Source organism: Nematolebias whitei, chromosome 20 (genome assembly GCF_014905685.2).
Source record: "Nematolebias whitei isolate Nwh7 chromosome 20, NemWhi1, whole genome shotgun sequence".
Classification (NCBI taxonomy): Eukaryota; Metazoa; Chordata; class Actinopteri; order Cyprinodontiformes; family Rivulidae; genus Nematolebias; species Nematolebias whitei.
The window spans coordinates 29,359,101-29,383,696 of record NC_056517.1 but is presented as its reverse complement, the minus strand read 5'-3'; the positions used below and the strand labels follow the sequence as shown (position 1 = coordinate 29,383,696).

Below are 24,596 nucleotides of genomic sequence, written 5' to 3'. Positions count from 1 at the left end.
ACACCTTAAGAGTAGGGGTTTCTTAAGGTCTTTGTTACTCTAATTCACAGATGAGGCCCCTCTGTTCCCATCTAATAGTTGTGAAACTGGCTGGGTAACAATCCTAAAGCTGCATTATAAAGCCCCTAGTATACGCGGAGGTACGCACGTACGTATGCGGAGGTATGAGCGTACCCCCGCAGGGCATGTCTGCACAAAGCTCAATTTTTACGACTGTGTACTCGGTGTCGCACAATAATCTGTTCGGCGACGGACTGTTTTGTATGCGACACCAATGTATTAAATTCCTCTTCTTCAACCCTGATCTGGCCTTTTCTTTTGGTTTTTTTGCCAAAAGGCAAGTGATCTCTTCCTCCTCCATTGATGCCATGACTGAAATGGTGAGAAATGAAGGAATTTGTCACGACTGAATTAAAATCAGGTCCAGCATGGCTGTGGGAGGGTCTGGAGATTTCCTGGTGGGCTGGTCTGATGTGTGGGCTGCAGGGCCAGTGCTCTATGTTTTGTTTTTTTAGATCTTTTTATTAACAACATATAAACACAGAACACAGCTGCAGCTGCCAGCACTCATTTAAAAAAAAAAAATCCCGACCTGTCAATCAATCCAGTAGGCGTGTCAGCAAATGACCAATCGGTGACCTCCCGAAGGTAAACGCCCCTTGTCTGTGGAGCTGGTCTGCAGACGTTCAGGGTGGACGCTCGAGTATAAAGTCTGAACCCTCTGCGTACTGTACGCATGTACGTACGTGTGGATGGACATACGTGGGAGTATACTGGGGGCTTAAGTTTTGAAACTTGAAATCTGAGGCCTCCTCCTCTGTTAAGAGATGTTTTTTTTCTCTTTTTACATAAATTGCTTCCTTCACCCCCTCTCAAACCATCTGTGTTCTTGGACCAAAAAATGCACATTTTGGTCCTCAAATGAGTGTCCCTTATCCGTGAGGTGGAGGTGAACAGCTGAGTCTTGTCCAGAGGAGGTGGCTCTCCTGTGTTGAGCCATGCGTCTGTGAAGAGGCTGTTTAGTTTCTCCAATGTAGAGGTCTGGACAGTCCTCGCTGCACTGGACTGTATACACTACACCACTCTGTGTATGGGTGTTTTGTCCTTTTGTCCTCTTAAGAGGACCTCAACATGATGCAGGCTGTCTATAGACACATGCTGTATGTGGACAAGTGTTGTCTTTTTTAAAGCAAGCAGTCAATCCACATTTATTTACAGAGCCCTTCAGAACAACCAAAAGATGCACAAAGTGCTTCACAGTACAAAAGATACAAGAGCAATAAGAACAATACAAAAATTTAGAGTGCCACTAGGTATCAAAAGCCTGCCTGAATAAAAAGGTTTTAAGATTAGATTTAAAAAAGGCACAGGTCAGTGATGGAGTGCCAGGCATGAGGAAGTTGGTTCCACAGTCTGGGTGCAGCGACTGAAAAGGCCCAAAAAGACTCCAACATTTATTTTTGGACTGTAGAACATACAGTAACAATATGGCAGTTAAACTTAAGGTCTTCTCATACACCCAGACAGCGACTACATCAGCTAAACAAGGCGGGGCACAACAGTACTAGAGTGGTAGCTCACTAAGGACTCAGGATGTTACTGACATAGTATAGTAGTCCCTCGATACTTCGCGGTTCGACATTCGCAGATTCACTCTTTTGTGTGTTTTCAACGTAAGATTGTACACAACACACAATTGTCAACTTAAATATTACTAACGTCACGTGATTGGGATGGTACGGGATAAAAAGTTACGGGATTGGGAACCAACCAATAGGACTCAAAACAAACAAACAAAAAATTCAGACGGGCTTCACCATTTTGTAGTTTTCTTTCAATAAGCCTATACTGTAACGCAAGTCAAAAGAACTACACGGCCCAGAAGCCAACAGTGCTTCCAGCCGCTGCTTTCTGACGAAGTTTAAAGAACAACAATGGAGGGAGCAAATACTAGCGGAGAAACCGATGTGGTAAAAATAGTTTTGCAGCACAAAGTCAGGAGTAACAATCTATCTATTAAGTTCACAGAAATGGCAGTAAAGTCACAAATAATCCTGAAGCTGAACTCATCCTTCAAGTTGTAGTATCTTCACTGGTGAGTACCCAAATAACATGTTACAGTAATACATATATGTATGTTGTTAAAATGACATCTTAAGAGTTTAGAACATTGTTAAGAAGACTGCAAGATTGTGGGAAAGCCTTAAAAAATATATAAATACTGAAATAAGTATATCGTTCCTACTTTGTGGCTTTTCACCTATCGTGGTGGTGTCTGGAACGTAACCCCCATGATAATCGAGGGACTACTGTATTGTGCTGTCTCTTGACCAGAGTTGACCTGAAGATGGACCCTATCACTCCCTACATCATAATGCAAGGATTAGCACCAACATCCCTTACAAAACATTGTCAAGAGCTGTTGTCTAATGTATATATTAGGTAATCTCTGTGTCTGATGATCTTCACTCACAGCTTTGATTGACTGTTGCACAGTCCAGCAACTGCCTGATAACACAATGCCCCTATGTCAAGCTGCCACAACTTATGCAAGCAAGCCCATCTCTAGTCTGCATGCAAGCCAGATTACATCCAAATCAGACATTTTTTTTGTTTTTCAAAGTATAAAGGTCCACCTTCAAGTTCAGATATAGCACAAGGTTAAATTTTTGTTTTGGCTTTGCTGCAGACTCCTGAGCTTGTGCGCTCACAAGCTCACCTTTTGCCAACAGCGAGAAGAAATAGGGGTTGGGGAAATCGATTCCCACCATTTACACACCGTGCCCTCAATTTTGTTATCCGTGTGTAGGGGGTTGTAAACTGTTCCCAGGGATTTATAAACCACACACTCCACATATCTGCCCCATCCACTGCCTCTATATATGTTTTTTGACTGTTATGGTGCTCCCACACTAAATTTTGTCTGTTTTCTTGGTACTTATGTCTGTGTGAACTATCTCTTCTTCAAATGTCTAATGTGCGTATCATGTTGCTGCTGCCAGTTTTTCACAAAGTTGCATTATTTCACCCACAACTCATATTACCTAATGCTTTTCTGGTGTTTATTGGTGTTTATTCTGAGGCACATGTGGAACAGAAATCTTAATGTCATTATTGAAATCCTCATGAAGGTGTTTTTTTTTAAGATGAAAATGACTCATTACATGTTGGAAAACAAGGCATAGAGGAAATCTTGACGTGTTCGTTTTCTAAACAGAGGAAATGCACTAGACACGATGCACAAGATGCAGCTTTGACACTTACCATATTTTTTGGCCTATAAGTCACAGTTTTTTGCACGACGACTTATTTATGTTTTGTTTCCCATATTTATAAACCAATTTTTGGCTGAGATATGACCATTTTCATTCATTCTGACATTGAAAATATTGAACACTACCATTTTCAGCCGCTAGATGGCACTCGAGTAGTATGGCATGCCATTGTGTCATGTAATAAGGTAAAAGTGGCTAATGACACAATCAGCTTGCCACAGTCTGCCACCTTCTTCCAGCTCTGGGATCATGCCTGAAGCAACCGTCAAATCAGCTTTATTTCACTGTGCTGCCCCGGCAAAATGCAGCTAACTTGACCATTAAAGTGTATTTATTAAGTAAAAGTTCAACTGAGACACACCTTTCATATAATTCTGAGCAAACAAATAATTGTTTTTAAGTGTTTATCTTGTTAAATTCTTGTTAAAGTCCTCTCGTGCACAAACCCGTGACCGCCATTTGACAGCCAATCGATTTTCGGCACAACACCAGCCCACATTTCCAGGTTGTCAGCGGTGACGCATAATAGATGCGACTTATACGGCGAAGCGACGTATTTATGTTTTTTTCCACTTTATTAGACATATTTGGACTGATGCGACCTATACGGCGGAAAATACGGTAATTAAAATTCTGTGTTTTATAATTGCCTGCCTTCGAAAAATGAAAGTTAGATGTTAGCGTTTTTGCTTATGTCTGTGTAAGGACAGATTTGGGCACGAAAACTACATCAGTGTTGGGAAAAATATCATTTGACATAAAAATAAATACACTTTCTGTTGTGTTATGCAACCAGTTATGAGGCCAAGTTGAGATTTTGAGATTAAAAAAAAAAAAAAAAAATCAGTCTTATCTGACTCAGAGCACTGCAACACTCATACATAATTTGCAGAAACATTCTCCAACCTCCTCCTTCTGCTCCTCCGGTCCTCAAGTGCCTCCATTTTCTCTGCTTCTGCTTAATTGCAGGAGTGGAAACACCTGTGGAGCTGCTGTCCAGCTGCAGCCTTTCCACGATTAGCCTCTTGCAACATGCCTGCTCTGCGAGCGGCTCACTGCCTCGTCGTAGCAGGAGTTCAGGGTGTTCGTCACGCTCCAGCCACATCCTGTGGGTTTTTTTGCCGCTCTGTTGGTATTCTAATTATTAATCCTTGGGATTTCTTTTGTTTGCAGTGTTTCTGCTCCGCTGCTTCAGCTCCCCAGGATTCTGGCTCTTCTCTGATTTCTTCCAGCCTTCAATCTCTACTTCTGTCATTTACTAATTAGTGAAATTAATACAATTTAATCAGCTTCTGCCTGTACTCAGTGAAGTTTAGAATGGCCAAAAGTGCATTTAGCTGTGTGCATGGCACAGAGTCTCATTGAGTAAAAACACGAGGCTCAGTCTTAGTTTAAAATCCAGTTCCTGACAATAAAATCTTATCTGTCGGTGAGTCTTGCACACTGGGAAAGGGAAGCATGTATTTAATGTTTCCACAGAGAGAAAATGTTGGCTCAGTGGGGCTCCACAGATGTCCCTGTGCTGTCAGCAGGGAGGCATCTCTGTTAAAAGGCTCAGCAGGTGCAGAAACCTTTGACAGACCTGAGATGACGTTTAAAGGTGAGAAAAGACAGTTTTCTCAAAATGAGTTGGGTTGAAAATTAAGTTGTTTTTTGTGCTGTCGGAAAACGATTGATTTGGAAATGAGCATGATTGTTCTTTATTGATTGCAAACGTTGCAAATCTTTGTTTGTGCATGCTTTTTTTTTATAGCGTTATAAAATGTAACTCGTCCTTAAAATAAAATACAAAATTAAACCTGTTTTACAGCCTGGCAATACAATATGGATTAAAATAATTCCGTATTAATTACGCGAGTTGAAACGATATACACGTCTTGTTTCCATCCCCAACTGCTAAAACTTTCCAGCTGATCAGTTCTTCAAAAAAGGTGAAATTTCAATCCATTCATGCATAGAAAACTTAAATCTGAGATTTTTTTTTGCTTCTTTATAATAAAAACAATCTTCAAACCCATCTACAGTTGATTTTTTTTTTTAATTCAGACTAACATTTTAGTTTTGTGCCATTAAAAAAAAAAAAAAAAAAAAAATCTAGCTCTTTATGGTTGGTAATTTTGATCTTAAGTTTATTTTTTAACATGTTAGACCAATATGTATCCATGATGATAAACCACTTTGACAGGAAAACATGGTCCAAACTGTCCTGCTTTCACTTAGTTTTTTTTCTCTTCCAAATGCTTTAAATCAACTTAAAGCTGCATTTTACGCTCATTCATCCACAAAACCTTTTCCCAGCTGCTGTCTGAACTTTGTAAATGATTCACTCTGGGGGAGTTTGAATTTCATTCTTTCTGTCTGATCTTATTAGAGTGTGTGAAACAAAACACCTGACGAAACAGGAAGCAGACTGACTTCCTCCCTACAAATGAAGCCATTTCCACAGATAGGTAATATATTTAGAGGCTGAGAAACATCATTTAGAATGAGTTGTGTGCTCATTCGCTGCTGCCAATACGGCCATTTTGCTCAGGTTTATGTCATAGCTCAACTCAACCATCCTAGGAGGAATTACACAAGGACACTTGATTTGTTTCTGCCGAGGGCAGAGAGAGTGATCACCATGTTTCTGGCAAAGACCACTATGGAAAGCCATTTGTGTATTTATTGGTTGCCTTGGATATCAAGCGACATGTTCACAGCAGCATTTGCATGTTTGGTCTCAAGTTCAATATTTTGCTGCACTAGTTCAACAAACTGTTTACAACCTTGGCTTCTTTCAGCTTCCGTGTGCAAATTTAATTTCAGCTCATTTCAGCTGTTTTGTGCTCCTTTCAGATTCGTTCTGCCAACTACAACATTTTTGTGCTTCTTCTAAGTTATTTCTGCTAATTTCAGCTTCTTATGCTCCTTTCAGCTTGTTTTCTGCAAGTTTAAGCTTTCTCTACTATTTCAGCTACTTTGTACCGGTAGCTGTTTTTATGCTAATGAAGTTTTTTTCAACTAATTCCACATTTTTTGCACTCATTTCAACTTACTTCAGCCTAATTCAGCAAAAATGTACTCTGTCCACTTCCTCCTTAATGTAATTTCAGCTTCTTTCTGCACTTTTAGCTACTTTTCAGCATTTTTTTTTTCTTTTAGTAATTTAAGCTTTTTTCTGATAATTTCTGCTTCTTTCAGCCTAACTGGGCCAAAGTGTTATTTCTGCTTTCTTATGGGGCGGCTGTGGCTGAGTGGTTAGAGCAGTCGTCGTCCAAGGCAAGAGTTGGGGGTTCAAATCCACCAGCAGTCACATGCCAAAGTGTCCCTGGGCAAGACATTGAACCCCTCATAGCCTCCGATGTGTGTCCCATCGTTGTATGAATGTGATAAATCACTGATTAGTCTCTTTAGAATGATTTGTTCAGTCTTTGTAGAGATCTAGTAGAGTGCTGTGTGAACGGGTAAATGAGGCACAGATTGTGTTGTAAAGCGCTTTGAGTGTCTTGATAAGATAGAAAGGCGCTATATAAGTGCAGTCCATTCAGGCTAATTTAAGCTTGTTCTACATTTTCAGCTTCCTTTTTAGAAATTTCTTAGCCAATTTCAGCCGTTTTCAGATACATTCAAGTTTTCTTGGTAATTCCTGCTACTTTCAGCCTAATTAACTTCTTTATGCTAATTTCAGTCTTTTCAGCTAGTTTAATTTATTTCCTGCTATTTCAGCTACTGCCTAAAATGCAAATTTAAGCTTTTCAGGTAATTCCACTTTTTTTTTTTAATAGCTCATTTAAGCTTTTTCCACTTCCTTCTCATATGTTAAGTTCTTTCTGCCTTTTCGGCTACCTTTTTAGAAGTTTTTTGCTATCTTTGGCCTTTTTTAGCTGATATCTTGATTTTTGTGCTCATTTCTGCTTATTTAAATCTAATTCAGCACATATGTGTTATTTCTGCATTCTCCTGCTAATTTAGGCTTGTTCTTTCATTTCAGCATGCTTTTAGCTAATGTAAGCTGTTTTTCAGAGTGTTGTTCTGCAATAAGCAGCCACACTGCATTTTTTTTCAGGAAATACAATTTCTCTGACAGTGTGGTCCACTGGTGCTTTAAAAAACTACTTGTTGAGACTTTTGGGCAACTAGTGCAGCTCAACTGTTGACTGGTATAACTTATGAGGAAACATGTTTTTGCAGAGTTGAGATTGAATGTTTTTCTCCCCCTCACTTAAGATAAAACACTTCTTTACATTTAGCTGAAATGAGCACATTCAGAAACTTTATGTTGCACTTTTATTTTAAAGCTTTAGTCCGTGTGGGATTACAATCTCCCCCACTGAATTCCAAATGGCAACATGTGCACTGAAATTAAAAACAAAGCACATTCTCTAGCAGCGTGACTGCACACAAGGAGGTTAAACTCATGACTAACTTCAGTCATGGTTTGTGGCTACATTAAGTTACCATTCATAGGATGCAATAGTTTTTAATCTTTTTAAGCTTTTGCCCAATTCTTTTTTTATCCACCCAAGTTGACGTGCTGTTGAATATTCTGTGTCCTGTAACAATACCTTCTGCTGAGACAGATCAAATTTTATCCAGAGGGTTGTCTGCTTGTTAAACAGAAGTGGGCTTAAACCAGATTATTTTTTGACCTCATGGGTAAATCTGTCCTTGGACAACACACTCTGTCCCTTCAAGGCTATCCTTCCACACACACACGAACATGCCTGTGTGTCAAAACTCAGTTCATCTTCGGTGTTTTGCATACTGCGTTGATGAAATATGGATGCCTGAGGCCCATGCACTCCTGTACACATAACAAGGTTGCTGAGCAGCAGTTAACGCGGCGTGGGATGCTGAGGAAATTAACAATTAGCGGAAAAATAAAGATCAACGAAGACAAACAGCCGTTTTCTATTTAACCTTTATTCCTTCAGAGCTCTCATTGAGTGGTTATCTCCAATTAGGACGAAGATGTACTTTAACAAATAAACTGGTTTTGGAGCTAAAATTATTACCAGTTAAAGAAATATACCGTACATCTATATTAAATATCAAATAATAAATTTGCTAAAAAAAAAAAGAGGTATGCATGCAGCAATGCAAATTATAGGAGCAGAATAAAAAGCACTAAAGGAAAAAGATTGTATAGATCAATTTCTATACATGTTTAATATTTATCTACATAAAAAGGACAAAGAGCATCTGGAAAATATTCACTTTTTCCACATTTTGTTACAGCCTTATTCCAAATTGTATTAAATGAATCTCTTTCCTCAAAATTCTACACACAATACCCCATTATGATAACGTGAAAAAGTTTTTTTTTGTTGTTGCTATTTTATTAAAAATTAAAAACTAAAATCACATTTAAGTATCCACAGCCTTTGCTTTAATACTTGATCCACCTTCAGCAGCAGTTACAGCCTCAAGTCTTCATGAATATGATGCTTCAAGCTGAGCACACCATCTTTAGACAGTTTGTCCCATTCTTCTTTGCAGTACTTCTCAAGCTCCACCAGGTTGGATGGGAGACGTCTGTGCAGCCATGTTCAGAAATCTCCAGAGATGTTCAATCAGATTCAAGTCTGGACTCTGGCTTGGCCCCTCCAGGACCTTCACAGAGTGGTCCTGAACCTGCTCCTTTGAGATCTTGGTCATGTGCTTTGGGTTGTTGTCCAGATGAAAAATGAACCTTTGCCCCAGTCTGAGGTCAAGAGCGCTCTGGAGCAGGTTTTCATCCAGGATGTCTCTGTACATTGCTGCATTCATTCTTCTCTCTATCCTGTCTGGTCTTCCAGTTCCTGCTGCTGGAAACCATCCCCATAGCATGATGCTGCCACCACTATGCTTCACTGTAGGGACGGTATTGGTCTGGTGATGAGCTGGTTTCCTCCAAACATGACACCTGCTCACACCAAAGAGTTCAATATTTATCTCATCAGACCAGAGAACTTAGTTTCTCATAGTCTGAGAAAGGACCTGTGCTTCAGGTCCTTTTGTCAAACTCCAGATGAGCTGCCATGTGCCTTTTATTAAGGAGTGGCTTTCGCCTGGTCACTCTACCATACAGCCTGATTGGTGGATTGCTGCAGAGATGGTTGTCTTCTGGAAGGTTCTCCTCTCTCCACAGAGGAACGCTGGAGCTCCAGCAGACTGACTAAGGGCCTTCTCCTCCGATCGCTCAGTTTAGACACTGGCCAGCTCTAGGAAGAGTCCTGGTCGTTCCAAACTTCTTCTGTTTACAAATGATGGAGGCCACTGGGGGGAGAGGGAGTGGTGGCGCAGAGGTTGGAGAAGGTAGGCCCATGATTCAACTCCCAGTACTGACAACATCAAAATGTGGGTGGGATAGGTTTAGCACCAACACCTGTCTCCACTCTTCACCCTCATTTGCCCTACTTTGGGCCCTTGAGCAAGGCCCTTACACCCCCCATCTGCTCCCCCAGGTGCCCTAGATGGCAGTTCTGCGCCACAGATTAGTGCCTCAACACAATCCTGTCTCAGAGGTCTACAGACAAGTCCTTTGACTTCATGTGTTTGTGCTCTGACATGAACTGTGGGACCTTCTATAGACAGGTGTGTGTGTTTCCAAACCAAGTCCAATCAGCTGATTTGACCACAGGTGGACTCCATTTAACTTGTAGAAACATCTCAAGGATGATCAGTGGAAACAGCATCTGAGCTCAGTTTGAGCTTCATGGCAAAGGCTGTGAATATTTACGTATTTGTGATGTCTTAGTTTTCTATTTTTAATAAATGTGCAAAAATCCAAAATCTTTTTCCACATTGTCATAATGGGGTTTGACCACAAAAAGACCAATTTATTACAGTTTGGGAAAAGGCTGTAACATAAAATGTAAAAAAAAATAATAATAATGAAGCGCTGTCGATACTTTTTGGATGCGCTGTAACTTTGAATCTGATCAAACTGACCAAAGTGGTTAATGAATAAATAATAATCAATGACGATTAAGGGGTAAACTGGTGACATCAGTAACTAAATACTGGGTGTATTACAATTACACACAATTTAACAAGTGCAAAATCCTGCATAAAACCTAAATGTAAGTTTAAATCAAAATGAGGCACAACTGGTGGTTATGGGTAAACCAAAACTAAAAGCGTGTGGCAAAAATTTCCAAACCTTTCATCTTCCAACCCACAAAATCAGTATAAACTTTCAATTAGGGCAATTAAATATGAACAAAATGACCACAGCCACCATAAGACTACTTCTATTATAGTTTCAGTTTTATTTTGTACCTGGAAATAACCTAAAATCTGGGAACCACTGATTTCGAGACACAGCTGTCAGTACTTCTGTATATGATTGAAAAAAAAAAAAATCATGGAATCCAGGTACTCACCTCCAGGTACACAGCCCAGGGCATGACCAGTGAGGCCACCAGAAGGTCAGCCACAGCCAAACTGACCACCAGGTAGTTGGTGGTCGTCTGGAGGGAGCGTTCCCTCAACACCGCCAGACACACCAGCACGTTCCCAAACACGATGGCCACGATGAGCAGGGAGTACAGCATGGCGTAGTAGTTGCACTCCCCCTCATCCTTCACCGACACATCCGAGCTCTCGTTCTTCTCCTCCCATGCAAAGCCGTCAGACTCGTTCCAGAGCCGCTCGGCGCTGCTAAACATCGCCATGGAGACGTCCCGGTGACATGGAGGTGAGATGTTTGGCAAACCTACCCAAAGAAAGAAGCATTGTTCAGTGTTTGCCCAGCAGACACAAAAACTTCCTTTGGATTCCCATGCAAGCAGTACATTTCTCACACCTCATTAGTCAGATAAGTGCAACATAATAGTCCTCATATGACAGCAGCATATTTCACAACAAAGGCCCACTGGGAAATTGCCTCTTAGCAACTGTAGTCAATTGCACTGATAAATAAAACATAATGGCTGAAATGCATCCCAGCAGTAAAGCTTGTTGAAGTTTTTATGCTGAATGAAAAATAGAAGCAATATTGTTGGTGCACCTGCGTTTCAATAGAACATCCTCTAAGAAATAAATGTGTAAGATTAGTCTGTGCAAAATATGAATGAAGTTTTCTTTTACTGCCCTGCACAATAAAAAGGAAGCTGTAGAAGCATTAAGGGGCCGGCAGCATTCTTCAGAGCAGTGTCAGTGAGGTTAACTCATCATGGAGGGCTAACCAGTCCAAGCTGCCACCCAGTGATGCCCAGTTGGATCCGTTCCCACGTTCTGCTTCCTGCACTGCATTTGTCTCTAAACCTCTCACTCTGGCCCATAAGTCCAGATGTCATTTGCAGCGGTGAGGCTCGCACATGTGTTCACACACGCTGCTCAAACTAATCCATCTTATTTCCACTCTCCTCCCTTTCTGGTGACAGAAATGCAGGGAGGAAGACTGGGGGAGAATCAGATCATATTTAAAGAGCTGGCGTGCACCCAGGCTTTTAAAGATTCTCTCGGTCTGTGATTCCACTTGGCTCCAGTATCGTGTTATTGTCCACAAGAGAAGCTGACGAAGCACAGATACCAATCACCTTCAAATCTCCAAGAACTGGAGCACGGTGAAGTTGTTAGTCGAACCACATGGTGGTAAAAATATAACATTCTGGTGAAATATTTCCTCGTATTTGGTGCAAAACTTTAAACTGATTGGCACTTTTTGCTCATGAGAGGTGACCCTGTGTTGTGCAACAGCCTGATTCTCCCATGTGTCTGCAAAATGTGCATCACCGGACCCTTCAGAGCACACATGCATGCACAGATTTAGATTTTGGTCATTGTGTTCCTCAAGTCTGAGGATGCTTCACTGCCTCCACAAACCATTAGAACAAAATATGTATCAAGGATTAAAGGCGACAGATTCGGAATGATTTCTGTCTCCCATGTTAGGTGAAATTTATCACAGCTGCAAGGCGCCTTGATTTGCCAGAGCAGTTAATCGACCAATCCTATTAAATCTTGTGGCTGGAATCACAGTCTGCAAAGGATTCGGATCAGTGAAGTCAAAGACACATAAAGGAACAATACAAAAATATTTATTTCACTTATTACAGCATATGGAATATTTAACGCAGCAGATGGAAGCAAAAACATGTCACTTCTGGCGCTTTCACGCGCCAGAGCCAAATAAAGTCCACAAATCTTCGTACCTGTTACCGTTTCCCAGCAGAGGAGTCATCAGATGCCACAGAGGAACGGCTCCATGATCCGCACAGATGTAAAAGTTGTCCGCTCCCAGCGTCCAGCAGCGCTCGGTGCCATGGCGCGCGCGCACAGAGAGCCCGGAGAGAGAGTGTGTGTGTGAAATAGTAGAAAGCTCGAAGAGAAACCACGAAGCTCGTTACAGCAGCTCTCTGAATGCTCAGCACCTCTGAGGATGCACGCGCAGCACTGTCTTTTGGCTCGTCCAGGCGCGCGCAACTGGAGACGCCAGGTGGCTCCTTGCGCGTTTGGATGAAAAACGAATGGTTCCAGGCAGGAAATTAGTTTTGATTTCCAGTTGAACTGACTCTTTTTTTTTTATGGTCATGTGTGAGTTTCTGCCATGCCCCATATTTGCTTTCCTCGCGACCCCACTCGGGACATACTTTGCAGGAAGTGACTTCAAAGTAACTTGATTTTGGCCTCATAAAAATAAAATAAAAAACAAGGAATGAGAAGAGCAGTCCCACAGAGCCTTAATGAGCTCAGTCTGGGAATAAACAACAAATAAAGAGACTGTCACCTCTTCCACTTGTCTTCTTCACTTAAAACATGTCAGAAAAAATAAAAATAAAAAACACCAGTAAGGATAAAGCCTCTCTGGAGTTTGTCTTTTCCAGCTTTTTGTTTTATTCTTCTCTAAATTTAGGACACAAAAATGAAGTTTAGGAACAAACTATTAAATGTGGTGACAGGTTCTCCACAGGTTGCAAAACTGATGCTTTTGTCCATGTCTCTGTTAGCAAAATATCTCATGGGCCACCACTCCCAGAAAGTAAACACTGGATGGAAATTATAACATCTGGAGTCAGCCCAGTTCAAGATGGCTGCCAAAACTAAGCAACCTTAGCTAAAATACAACACAGCCTTTTGTACATTGAGTCGAAATCTGGTGTGGTAGTAGCTGAGAGTTATTCCCGTCACATCTGTTTTTAAAACTCTGCCCTTACATCCGAGTCATCTCTGCCTCTCTGTCAGCAAAATATCCCACAAACCACTGGATGAACATCTGCAACTAATGCTTGGAGTCAACCCAATTCAACAAGTGACTTTAGCACAAAAATGACAATAACTCAAGTCACATACAGACATTGATGTGAAAATCAATAAAACACAAACAAATCACACATTTTCATCAAAATGGTTTTATCAATTTTGGGCATGAAGGGTGGTGGGCAATATGTATTCTTTCAGAGGCCTTTAATTCTAATTGTAAAACAAGGAAAGTCACTTTCCCCCCTGGATGGGAGACACCTTACTATTTAACAAGCAGTCTGACACATTTCCAGTTATCAGAGTACGGCTATAGATTTTATTCCAATGGTCTCAGTAAAGTGCATTTTAAACAGCCCTGAGCAGCAGGAAGTCGACAGACTGCTCTGTGTAACCACAGTCGCTGACAAACATGACGAAGCGATCATTTTTCACGTCAGACCACCCGCCAGTTTATGATTTAACTAATGTAAAAGTGTCCAAACGTCCTTGGTGCTCATTGGAGATATGACCCATCCTTCTCCTCTGCTCTGTTGTGCTGCAGAGAGCTGGAAAGAATCCTAATGCGTCCTGCAGCTGAAAAGAATGTGAATCCTGACAAACCAGTGGTGTTGGACATCCATAGAGCATCTTTAACTTTGACTGCAGGCAGTCGTGGTGCACAGCGACTCATCTGCTCACTCTAAACTAGCATCTGCTAATTTCTGCTGTCCTGTTTTCTGTGCGTCGTGCAACACTGAGGAAATCCATCTGCACCACATGAATGGCAGCTGGTACTTCATCTTGGATTGGGTTTTGCCTCACTGAGCTGGAGATTTATTGCACACAAGCTGGAAACTGTTGTGGGTCTGAGCATCGTCTCCAATCATCACATTAGACGAGACATTCATTGCTCTTTAACGTTTCCACTGAGCCACAGAAACCCACAGGAGTGGGACGGGACAGAGTAAAGTTTGATGCTTTCCCTCTGAATGTTGGATGCTGAGGCCTTGCACACATCAGATGCTCACAGAGCTGTTACTGTCAGCATGTAAATCTGCAAAGACTAGTAGCGGTGTGAAGGTCAGGCCTGTGAAAACAATGTTCAAATAAAAAATTATTAGGTTTGGGGAAGAAGAGCCTTTTTTTTAATAAAGTTGCCTGAAATGTTGCTGCCATCTACTGGGATTCAAATGTTTTTTGTCCTCCAACTCACAGCTCTCAATGAGCACATGATGCAGTTGAACCTTAAATGAGATCAAAAGTAGTTTGAGACTAAAAAGTTGTTTCTCAAAGAGAAATAAGCTGCAAGCTTGACGACAGATGCATCTCTCAGGTCACTTTTTTCCTTTAACATTACAGCGAGCAGGTCCTTGGTTCAAACCCCGGTCCAGGGGCCTTTCTGGGTGGAGTTTGCATGTTCTCTCCGTGCATGCGTGGGTTTTCTCCGGGTACTCCGGTTTCCTCCCACAGTCCAAAAATATGCATGTTAGGCTGATTGGTAACTCTAAATTGTCCCTAGGTGTGAGTGAGAGAGTGAATGTTTTTTTTTTTTCTCGTTTGTCTCTATGTGGCCCTGTGATGGACTTGCGACCCGTCCAGGGTGTACCCCGCCCCTCGCACAGTGATTGCTGGACATGGGCACCAGCGACCCCCGTGACCCAAAGTGGAATAAGCGGGTAAAGAAAATGGATGGATGGATGGATTATTTATATGCTGTAGTTACGTTTTTTTTAGGCCTGATTTCTTTTGTCCTTCACTTGCTTTACTCCGTTTTTTTAAGCTGCACACCACGCTGTCATGGTCAGGTTGAAGGACGGGATGGAAAACAAGAGAAAAAGCTGCCGAAGTCCAAAGGATGATTGATGACCTTCGAAAATCTTATGAAATTATGGATCAAGATCACTTTTTAATGTTACAGGAAAAGTGTGGCTCGTTAGATGATTTATAAACTTGCATACAATGTATTCAGTAAGAACAAATCAAACTAGATGAACAACAGTTGATATTTTTGATGTTCTTGTCCTAAATGTGCCTCTGATGTTTATTTTTTAAAAAGAAAATCTCATCCTTTTGGTTTATGAAAAAAAAATTGACGCCACCACTGATATTGTGGATGCTTTTATCCTTTGTAATCTTCCAGGCCTTTAACTTTTCTGCCTTACTTTGCTTTTATGATTTTTGAGTTTTCAAAATGTAATGGATGAATTTCAACACTGAAAATGAAGCCCTTTGCACTTCATAAATAATCAAATCACAAATTACACATTTCTGTTAGAATAGCTCTATAAATGTCTGACCTACACAAAACTTTTCTAGAGCTGTGTCATATTAAAAGAAATTCTAAGATAAATGGTTTAATGTTTGTAATGGTGAAAAATGCTAACAAAATCAAGTCAATACAAAAGAAAGAAATCAAGGACTTTCAAAATATTGTCTTTACAGTTTCCTGGTTTGCTACAAAACCCTTAAAAATAAACAAAAAACTATATTCATTTTAAATTACACGAGACACATTTTAAAAAAGAAAAATGCCTCACACTTTACATGTGAAACTAATGACAAAAACTGATGAGGACAATTAAAAAAAAAGAATAAAAAAAGTTTTTTAACTGGTTGAATCAGTCTCGACATTAACGATGTTGTGGCTCTGAAACAAACCAACTACTCCTCGTTACAGCCATGACCTTCTGACTAATTAACAGTCAGCAAAGATAAAAGTACCAAAGCTATTGTTGCATAAGACACCAGCGATAATAGAAAACAAAGGTCCCCGTATACCACCCTCATAAAGATAAAAAATTATGATCATGACCCGAGTCCTCATTACAGTGAGGAAATTCACAAACTTCAAAGCACCACTACAGTATATATAAATTTTATTAAAACAGTGAATTATAACATTTATTATGTGGAAGACATTTAAAAAATCAACAAAATCCAGGCACTATATATTAACATGAAACATTTCCCAACAAAATTCAGCAGTCGTTTTCAGTGAATTCTCAAGTTTTGAATATTTAAAAAAAAAAAGATTCCCGATTGGATTTATTGTCCTTCCTGCTCAGACCACTCGACGTATCCTCCTTTATAATGTCTTGCCCTGAAAGAAAGTAGCAAATAAAAATAAAAGGATGTCAATTCTTGTTTTTCTACACGATCAGCACTTAAGCAGCCAAAACAAGACACTGCAATCTAGAATGAAAACTTAAAATACACACGCAACCATGATGATTTGCAGCTCTGGTTAAGGCAAATCTAAGCTATAAATGAATAAATAGGGGTGCGCCATGTATTTACTTGTGAAATCCCAGCCGACGAGCGATGAGCAGCGCCTTGGAGCTCCGGACTCCTGTTCTGCAATGAAACACAATGTTGTCGTCCTCTTTTCTCGGCGCCTTCACCTCATACTTCTGCAGAAAGTGAGCAGGAGCCAGCTGCAAAGACTCCTCCAGGGTGTCCACTTGTACACATTCAGGAGACGTATTATTAATGCACGTTATCCAGATAAAACAGCTCAAAGACTTGAGTTGTAAGTGGAAGACATACATGGGATGTTGACAGCCTGAGGAATACGACCAGCTGCATACTCATCCGGTCTTCTCACATCAAAAAGCTGGATGCTATGGTTTGCCAGCATGGTCTTCAGCTGGGGAAGGGTCACCACTGAGGCTTCTGTAAAAAAAGAAATATTAAAATGAATAAACTATAGGAAGCAACCACTTTTTATGCCCAAATTTCATTGGTTCATTTCATTGGTTTAACCTTCAGGGAGCTCCAGCTGATTCTGTCTGGAAGTCTCTATTAAAACGCAGCTAACTCATTAAAAACATTCTTGTTTTTAATAAAGATGACCATCAATAACAAAAACTGTTTCAAATTCAGAAGCTGGAAATAGTTGGCCGTTTTTGTCCTCGTTTCTTACAGCAACACTGTAAAACATGTCAATGCGTAAAGATAACCAAGGTTATTCCTGAAGGACGCAGAGAGAAGTCTGATAATTACCGTCGACTATTACTTCAGGTACTTCCTCCTGTTTGCCGCTGCAACATGTCGACCCTGAGGTGGAGAAAGACCGAATAAAGGAAGCTAAAGTCGGACAGGACCTCCGGTTGACTTCCGTTACAACCTGGCAGAAACTCCGGGACAGAACCAAAGACAGCATCATAAAGACAGGCACGTTCAGAGTGCTTGAAATTGTTATCATGACGTATTATTTATATTATTGCCCTCAAGATTACTTCTTCTTCTACGGAAATTTATGTTCGCCGTTTTTCTTCGTCGAGAATTGGGAACTTTCAATGTGCGGTGCTGCCCCCTGGTGGCAGAAACACCTCCCTACAGCTCCTATTGTACTGATCCTTCACGTTTCTTCATTCAAAGCAACATAGAGTTGTTACAAAAAGCTGCTTGTTGTCTTTAGAAACTTATAAAGTTGATTATTAGGATTTTTTTTATTAACTATTAATTTATGGTGGTCTTAATATTTGCCAGATAAGTTCTAGTTTTCTAATGCTTGAGTGATTTTGTGTTATAGCGTTCAGCAGTGGCTGAAGCAACAAAAAATCCATGGCTTAATATGTTGTTGTTGTTTTTTTTTTGCAAGCCTTCCAAGTCAATTTCACATCAAGCAAAGTCTGCAGACACCAGAACTTGGTCTAGCTTTAAATAAAGCTCACACGTCATGCACATATTTTATTCCAGATGACCATTTCAGCTTCACAGTTTTTCTCATTTCTACTTATATCTGCAAAGGGAGCTTGGTGTAGCTTGTAGTGTAAGTAATGTGGCAAATATTCCCAAAATATGCCATCTTTTTAGTTCTTTTTCCTCAGTCAATGTCTCTAAGGGGGGCTTCGTTTTAACAGGCGTCTACTTTTTCTCTAGTGGACAATCTCTCAGTTAATCTCTTTTCCTGTTATTATTACTTACCGGTAATCAGTTTGGTTTCCATTTCCCAGAATTGCAATTGCAACAGGAAACAGTGACCACCCAACACAGCTGCATGAGAGAAAACTGCAGCTTTTTAAAGTGTCTTAGCTTTCCCCCAATGTTTTCATCCACTTTTTCTGCTGCAACAAGCTGTAAAATCTTCTCAAGCAGATCATCTTCTTTCCAACACCATAATTATTGTCAGTCGTGCTGTATTTTATCACAGTGCATCGCCAAAGCAAATAAACAGATAGTTTCCTGTTAGATTATTGCAGTTCATGAAATTTGCATCGGTGGACAAGTCAAAGCTGATTGTGTACAGTGTAGGCCTGCAGTTTAATCCTGGGCTTAAGACACCTCAGGGTGTCATCAGATAAATCTGAGGGACTTAAAGACACTTAACAAGAAAACTGTATAACAAAACCAAATCTGTAAAGGTTTAACTTCTGACAATGCTTCTATACTGTACTGGGCTCGAGCAGCTATGTGGGTTCCTCACTAATTGAAGATGAACAAATATCAAAATTAAATAAATATTTGTGATAAAATACTATTTTGTAGTAGTTTCAGTCCCAGAAATGTGGTTTTCGTGGCTCACTTCCAAAGCATATACTGTACATGGCAGCATGATGGATAAGTGTTTATCACTGTTGCCTCACAGCATGATGATCTTGGGTTCAATCCCTGGTTGGACCTGGAGTCTTTCTGTGTGCAGTTTGCATGTTCTCTGTGTGTTTGTGTGGGTTTTCTCCAGGTACTCCTGTTTCCTCCCACAGTCAGGCTGGCTTCACGCCCAGACCTCTATGCAAACGAAATCTGTGATCTCAGTGGGATTGGTCAAAAGAGAATATGAGGATCATAATACGCTAGGATCAGGAGAAATTAACGTTCCTCACTCAGGCTTTCCCTCATTTTTAGCACACTGAAGTTGATTTTTAATGACTTTGTGGGCTGAGTTGATTAAACTTACAGGCCACATTTAGTTGACTGTTGCTGCTACAAACCCTTTCCAAAGAATGAGAATATCATGGAAAAGTTGTTTAACTTCCATAACTCCATTCATAAAGTTCACCTTTAATAGATGATAGATTCAGGGCCCACAATTTAAACAATTTCAAGTATTTAATTGTTTATTTTTACATAATTTGAGCTTCCAGCTCATGAAATCCACAAAAACAAGATTTAAAAAAATTAGAATACTTTGGAGAAAACAGCCCATATTTTTCAGGGCATGCATGTTTTAAACTGAGTGTGACACTAATCATCTACTAAACTCAAAGCACCCACACAGGTTTCCCCAGGTGCCATTAAATTGCTTCAGTTTGGTTCAATTGTCTCAGTTCAGTTCAATATGGGGAAGACTGCAGACACAACAACTGGTCAGAAGACCATCATTGATACCCTCCATAGGATGGGTAAGCCATAAAAGTTCATAGCTAAGGAGGCTGGCTGTTCACAGAGTGTTTGTTGTGATCCTAATGTCTTTCTCTTTTTTTTTTCTGCAAAAACTGAGAAGTAGTGTGGGCTGATTTCTTCACAGTATTCAAACTTTTTTGAAATCCTGTTTTTGTGGGTTTCATGAGCTGGATGCCCAAATTATATATAAATAAATAAATACTTGAAATTGTTTAAATTGTGGGCCCAGAGTCTATCATCTATTAAAGATTAACTTTTTGAATGGAATTATGGAAGTTCAACTACTTTTCCATGATATTCAAATTTTTTGGAAAGGGTCTGTTAAAAAAAAAAAAAAAAAAAATTTATATATATATATATATATATATATATATATATACACACACACACACACAATATAGGGGAGTGGTGGCGCAGAGGTTAGAAAAGATGGGCCTGTGATGGGAAGATCGCCGGTTCAAGCCCCGGTACCGACAACATCAAAAATGTGGGTGGGGTAGGTGAAGCACCCACACCTGCCCCCACCCTCATTCATTCCACTCTGGGCCCTTGAGCAAGGCCCTTAACCCCCACCATCTGCTCCTCCGGGTGTCCTAGAGAGCAGCTCTCTGCTCCACACAGAGGGCTGTGGTAGCTCGGTGGTCTGTGGTTGCATCAGGAAGGGTATCTGGCCTAAAAATAACTGCCAAGTCTTCGTGCGACTTAGTTCGCTGTGGCGACCCCTAACACAGGGAGCAGTCGAAAGAAGAAAAAAAATATACACAATAAACACTTTAATGTTTCTGTCTGCACCTGACCTGTTTTAGACCTTAATTGTTGGTATTTAATATTCTCTATTATCTTTTAAAATGATCTGTTATTGTTTATATCTTGTGTGATGCTTTGTCTATGTTTTGAAACTCTGGCACAACAATTTCCTGCAGGATCAATAAAATTCTCTTATCTTATATGTGGACACTAAAGAAGCACAGAACAATGAAGAATTTTACTTAAAAATACCAGTACTGTGTTTAGATACAACAAAGAAGGGATATACATATATATATATATATATGTATTTATGTATTTATATATATATATCTATATATATATATATATATATCTCCAATTTAGCTAAGAATAACAGCCTCTCAGTCTGATCATAATAAATTTAAATACAAATTTAAATTTGTAAAATATTTTCTCTATCTAGCACAACGTCATCCGCTTTTGTTGACTGTCCCTTTTGACTGCAACAAAACTCCTAATGGAGACTATTGGCAGGAACTGCTTTGATGCATAAACCTGACACAGAGAAGACGACGAGACCCTATGAGGTTTTGTAATTAGTACGGGACTTTTTAAGAATTTTGCACTCGGGTGTTGGTTTCCAGTCAGAGTTCATTCCCAGCAGTCAGTTCATTCCCAGCAACCAGCAGCGTCATGACTGAGTCACGTGATTCAGAGGGTGGGAAATGGTGAAAAGTGGAGAAATGTTTGACCATCTTACCTCGATGTACTGAAAACATCTGTACCTATGTGGCTATATGACTTTTATAGGCAGTTATTTACAGATCAACACACATTTCCTCTTTGTCTGATGGGGGAAACATAAAACAAGCAACACTCCTCCTCCCCTCTGAAGCTCATGGTACACTCCAAAGCTTGCCTGATAGTTCCCAGCTCCACTCCTCTCATTCTTCACTCCTTCAGCTGCTTTTACTTCTGCTCCTTACTCAAAACAAGCCATGCCTAGAGTAGGAGGAATCTCCGACGAGACCTACGATGCAGATGAAAAGATTCAGAAGATCTGTGATCAGGTAAACATAAATGAGTTTATGAAGCACACTTGGACCTGAGTGTTTAGTTCTTACATGCTTGACTGTTTCATTTTTTTCCCCTTACCTCATTTTGTTCCTTAGATGAAACCTCATGTGGAGCAAAAAACAGGGAGGACGTACAATGTTTTCACTGCCAAAAGCTACAAAACACAGCTGGTGGCCGGGATCAACTACTTCATAAAGGTAACAATACTGCAGTAAAATGTTACAGTTTATTTAAAATTTAGGGTGCGTTCTTCTTTTTGCACATACAGAAAGCGGATGACGTTGTGCTAGATAGAGAAAATATTACTTTATTTTCAGACTCTGAAAAACACTACAAATTCGTTATGATTCAGGAGTTATTTATCAAGTTTTACAGATATCAAAACTATTTGGCGTCACTGCAAAAAAATACATCTAAGAAAAGATATCATCTAACAGGGATGAGCAACCTTTTTGTTTTGTGGAGACAAGATTGGGTTATTAGAACAATGAAAGGTCTGCAAAGTGGATTTCTTTAGGAAGATATTTCTAGTCTTTTGGTGTCAAACTCAAAAAGAGCCAAAATTTAAAAACTTTTTCTGAGCCATGGGCCACTTTCAGCTGATGCATTAACTCGAGTCAGATACCTGATGTCTTTTCATGGTTGCAGGTTCATCAAAGTCTGTCTCATTTGACGTTCTGTTGCTCTTTGCACATCAGAATCAATAATGATAGAATGATCCAGCAGTCTTTCTTGTTTCAAAAGTTAGCCAGCTGGCAAGAGAAGTCTATACTAAATAATGTATTTATCAGGTTTTTTTTTTTAAAGAAAAATTTAGAAGTGTACCCCGCCCCTCGCACAGTGATTGCTGGAAATGGGCACCGGCGACTCCCGTGACCCAAAATGGAAGAAGCAGGTAAAAGGTAATGGATGGCTGGATAGGGACCAGATTTGGCCTGTGGCTCTTGAGTTTGACAATCACTACATTGCCAAAAGTATTTGCTCACCTGCCTTGACTCACATATGAGCTTAAGTGACATCCCATTCCTAATCCATAGGGTTCAATATGACGTCGGTCCACCCTTTGCAGCTACAACAGGTTCACCTCGTCTGGGAAGGCTGTCCACAGGTTTAGGAGTGTTGGATTTTTGACCATTCTTCCAGAAGCACATTTGTGAGGTCACATACTGATGTTGGACGAGAAGGCCTGGCACTCACTCTCCGCTCTAATTCATCCCAAAGGTGTTCTATCGGGTTGAGGTCAGGACTCTGTGCATGCCAGTCAAGTTCATGCACACCAGACTCTGCCATCCATGTCTTTATGGACCTTGCTTTGTGCACTGGTGCACAGTCATGTTGGAAGAGGAAGGGGGCAGCTCCAAACTGTTCCCACAAAGTTGGGAGCATGGAATTGTCCAAAATGTCTTGGTACTAATCTGAAGGCCACATGAAGTTTGGAGGTCTGTAGTGATTGACTTTGCAGAAAGTTGGCGACCTCTTCGCACTATGCACTTCAGCATCCGCTGATCCCGCTCCGTCAGTTTACATGGTCTACCACTTGGTGGCAGAGTTGCTGTCATTCCCAAACACTTCCATTTTCTTATAACACAGCTGACAGTTGACTGTGGAATATTTAGGAGAGAGGAAATTTCACGACTGGATTTGTTGCATAGGTGACATCCTATCAGTTCCACACTAGAATTCACTGAGCTCCAGAGATCGACCCATTCTTTGGTTGTAAAAACAGTCTGCATGCCTAGGTGCTTCATTTTATACACCTGTGGCCATGGAAGTGATTGGAACACCTGATTCTGATCATTTGGATGGGTGAGCAAATACTTTTGGCAATGTAGTGTATGTGTGAGTCTAGAATGACCTTTCTATAAACTGGCTCCGTGACAACATACCGGTACTTATTTTATTAACAAATGCAATTATTAAACAAATAATAATAATAATAATAAAGTTAGATGTTTGCTTTTTGGATTCTTTAAGGTTCAGTCTAGTTATGGAAACACAAACAATGACGTACGGGCAAAAAAAAAAAAGAAAGTTTAGGCTTATTTTAATACAAATATTTTACATGTATTTGTCCATGATGTTTAATTTAGACTTCTTTGAGCTTTATTAATAAAATGCAGGTTGTCTTCAACTTATTAAAAGTTGCTGTTTTTTTAAGTTGTGTGCTCTAACTCTGTGTTTTCAGGTTCATGTTGGTGGAGATGAGCACGTTCACCTTCGTGTTTATGAAACACTTCCATGTTACGGGGGAGAACTTGAGCTGAGCAGTATGCAGCAGCCCAAGAGCTACCAGGACCCGATCGAGTACTTCGACCTAGATTAAAGTCCAGCGCCTGCACTGAGGACATGAAGTTATCAATTTCTAATGATTGAAGTTCATGGTCCATCTCAAACCTGTTTACAAAACCCTCAGAAGAAACTACGTGTATATAACTCACTTACTGCAGAAATGTACCACACTTCCTCTTTTATAACTTGAAATGAATAGAATAAAAAATAAAAAAAAACACACTGTTAGCAATAATCCCCAGTTTTTAGTCACATCTTTGTTTTATCTTGTGATTGATGTTCCTCTTTGTTTGGCACACAATGTGTGATTTCTGTTTCCAGCAATAAACCTGAAGTGCCTTTCGTCTGTACAGTCCGTGTCTGTGTCATATTCTACATGGCAAAACTGTTGCTTTATGCAGAAGAAATATTTTTCTTTAAATTCACGTGTAAAGTTAGAGATGACAGGTCATGACTAATCTATTTTTTATTCAGTGTTTTTTTTTTCTTCTGCTTATCGGGATATAAATCTACAGTACATAAAATGCTGACCAAATATATATAAAAACGATATAATGTTCAAAAACTGACTTATTTAAACCGTGACAAAACATAAGAAGAGCTTATGAGTAAAAACATATAAATACAATCTTCATAACAAAACAACTAGGACCAATTTTTTATTTATTTTGTGCTTTTGCAAATTGATTTGCTGCAGAATGAATTAAACTAATTGGTTAGATAATCACATTC

General features: G+C 40.0%; 3 protein-coding genes across 3 annotated transcripts in view; 1 reads left to right on the top strand and 2 right to left on the bottom strand.

Moving 5' to 3' along the window:
- The window catches only part of drd3 (dopamine receptor D3), a 38,035-nt gene extending 27,095 nt beyond the window's left edge, over positions 1–10,940 (bottom strand). Inside the window, exon 1 of the mRNA XM_037694146.1 lies at positions 10,625–10,940. Coding sequence (XP_037550074.1) covers positions 10,625–10,915 — 291 coding nt within the window. The 5' untranslated portion in view covers positions 10,916–10,940. The remainder of the gene's footprint in view (positions 1–10,624) is intronic.
- A 5,396-nt stretch (positions 10,941–16,336) lies between these two features.
- On the bottom strand, positions 16,337–17,665 carry si:ch211-161h7.8 (thiosulfate:glutathione sulfurtransferase). Its single transcript, XM_037693895.1, has 4 exons — positions 17,427–17,665; positions 16,971–17,096; positions 16,722–16,884; positions 16,337–16,524 (listed from the first exon to the last, which is right to left on the bottom strand). Exons 1-4 carry the CDS (start codon positions 17,626–17,628, stop codon positions 16,470–16,472), a joined length of 546 nt encoding a protein of 181 aa, XP_037549823.1. The 5' UTR covers positions 17,629–17,665; the 3' UTR covers positions 16,337–16,469.
- Positions 17,666–21,456: 3,791 nt separating this feature from the next.
- LOC119426910 (cystatin-B) lies at positions 21,457–24,214 on the top strand. Its single transcript, XM_037694500.1, has 3 exons — positions 21,457–21,568; positions 21,671–21,772; positions 23,761–24,214. The coding sequence occupies exons 1-3, from the start codon at positions 21,497–21,499 to the stop codon at positions 23,896–23,898; spliced, it is 312 nt and encodes a 103-aa protein (XP_037550428.1). The 5' UTR covers positions 21,457–21,496; the 3' UTR covers positions 23,899–24,214.
- Positions 24,215–24,596: the final 382 nt, after the last annotated feature.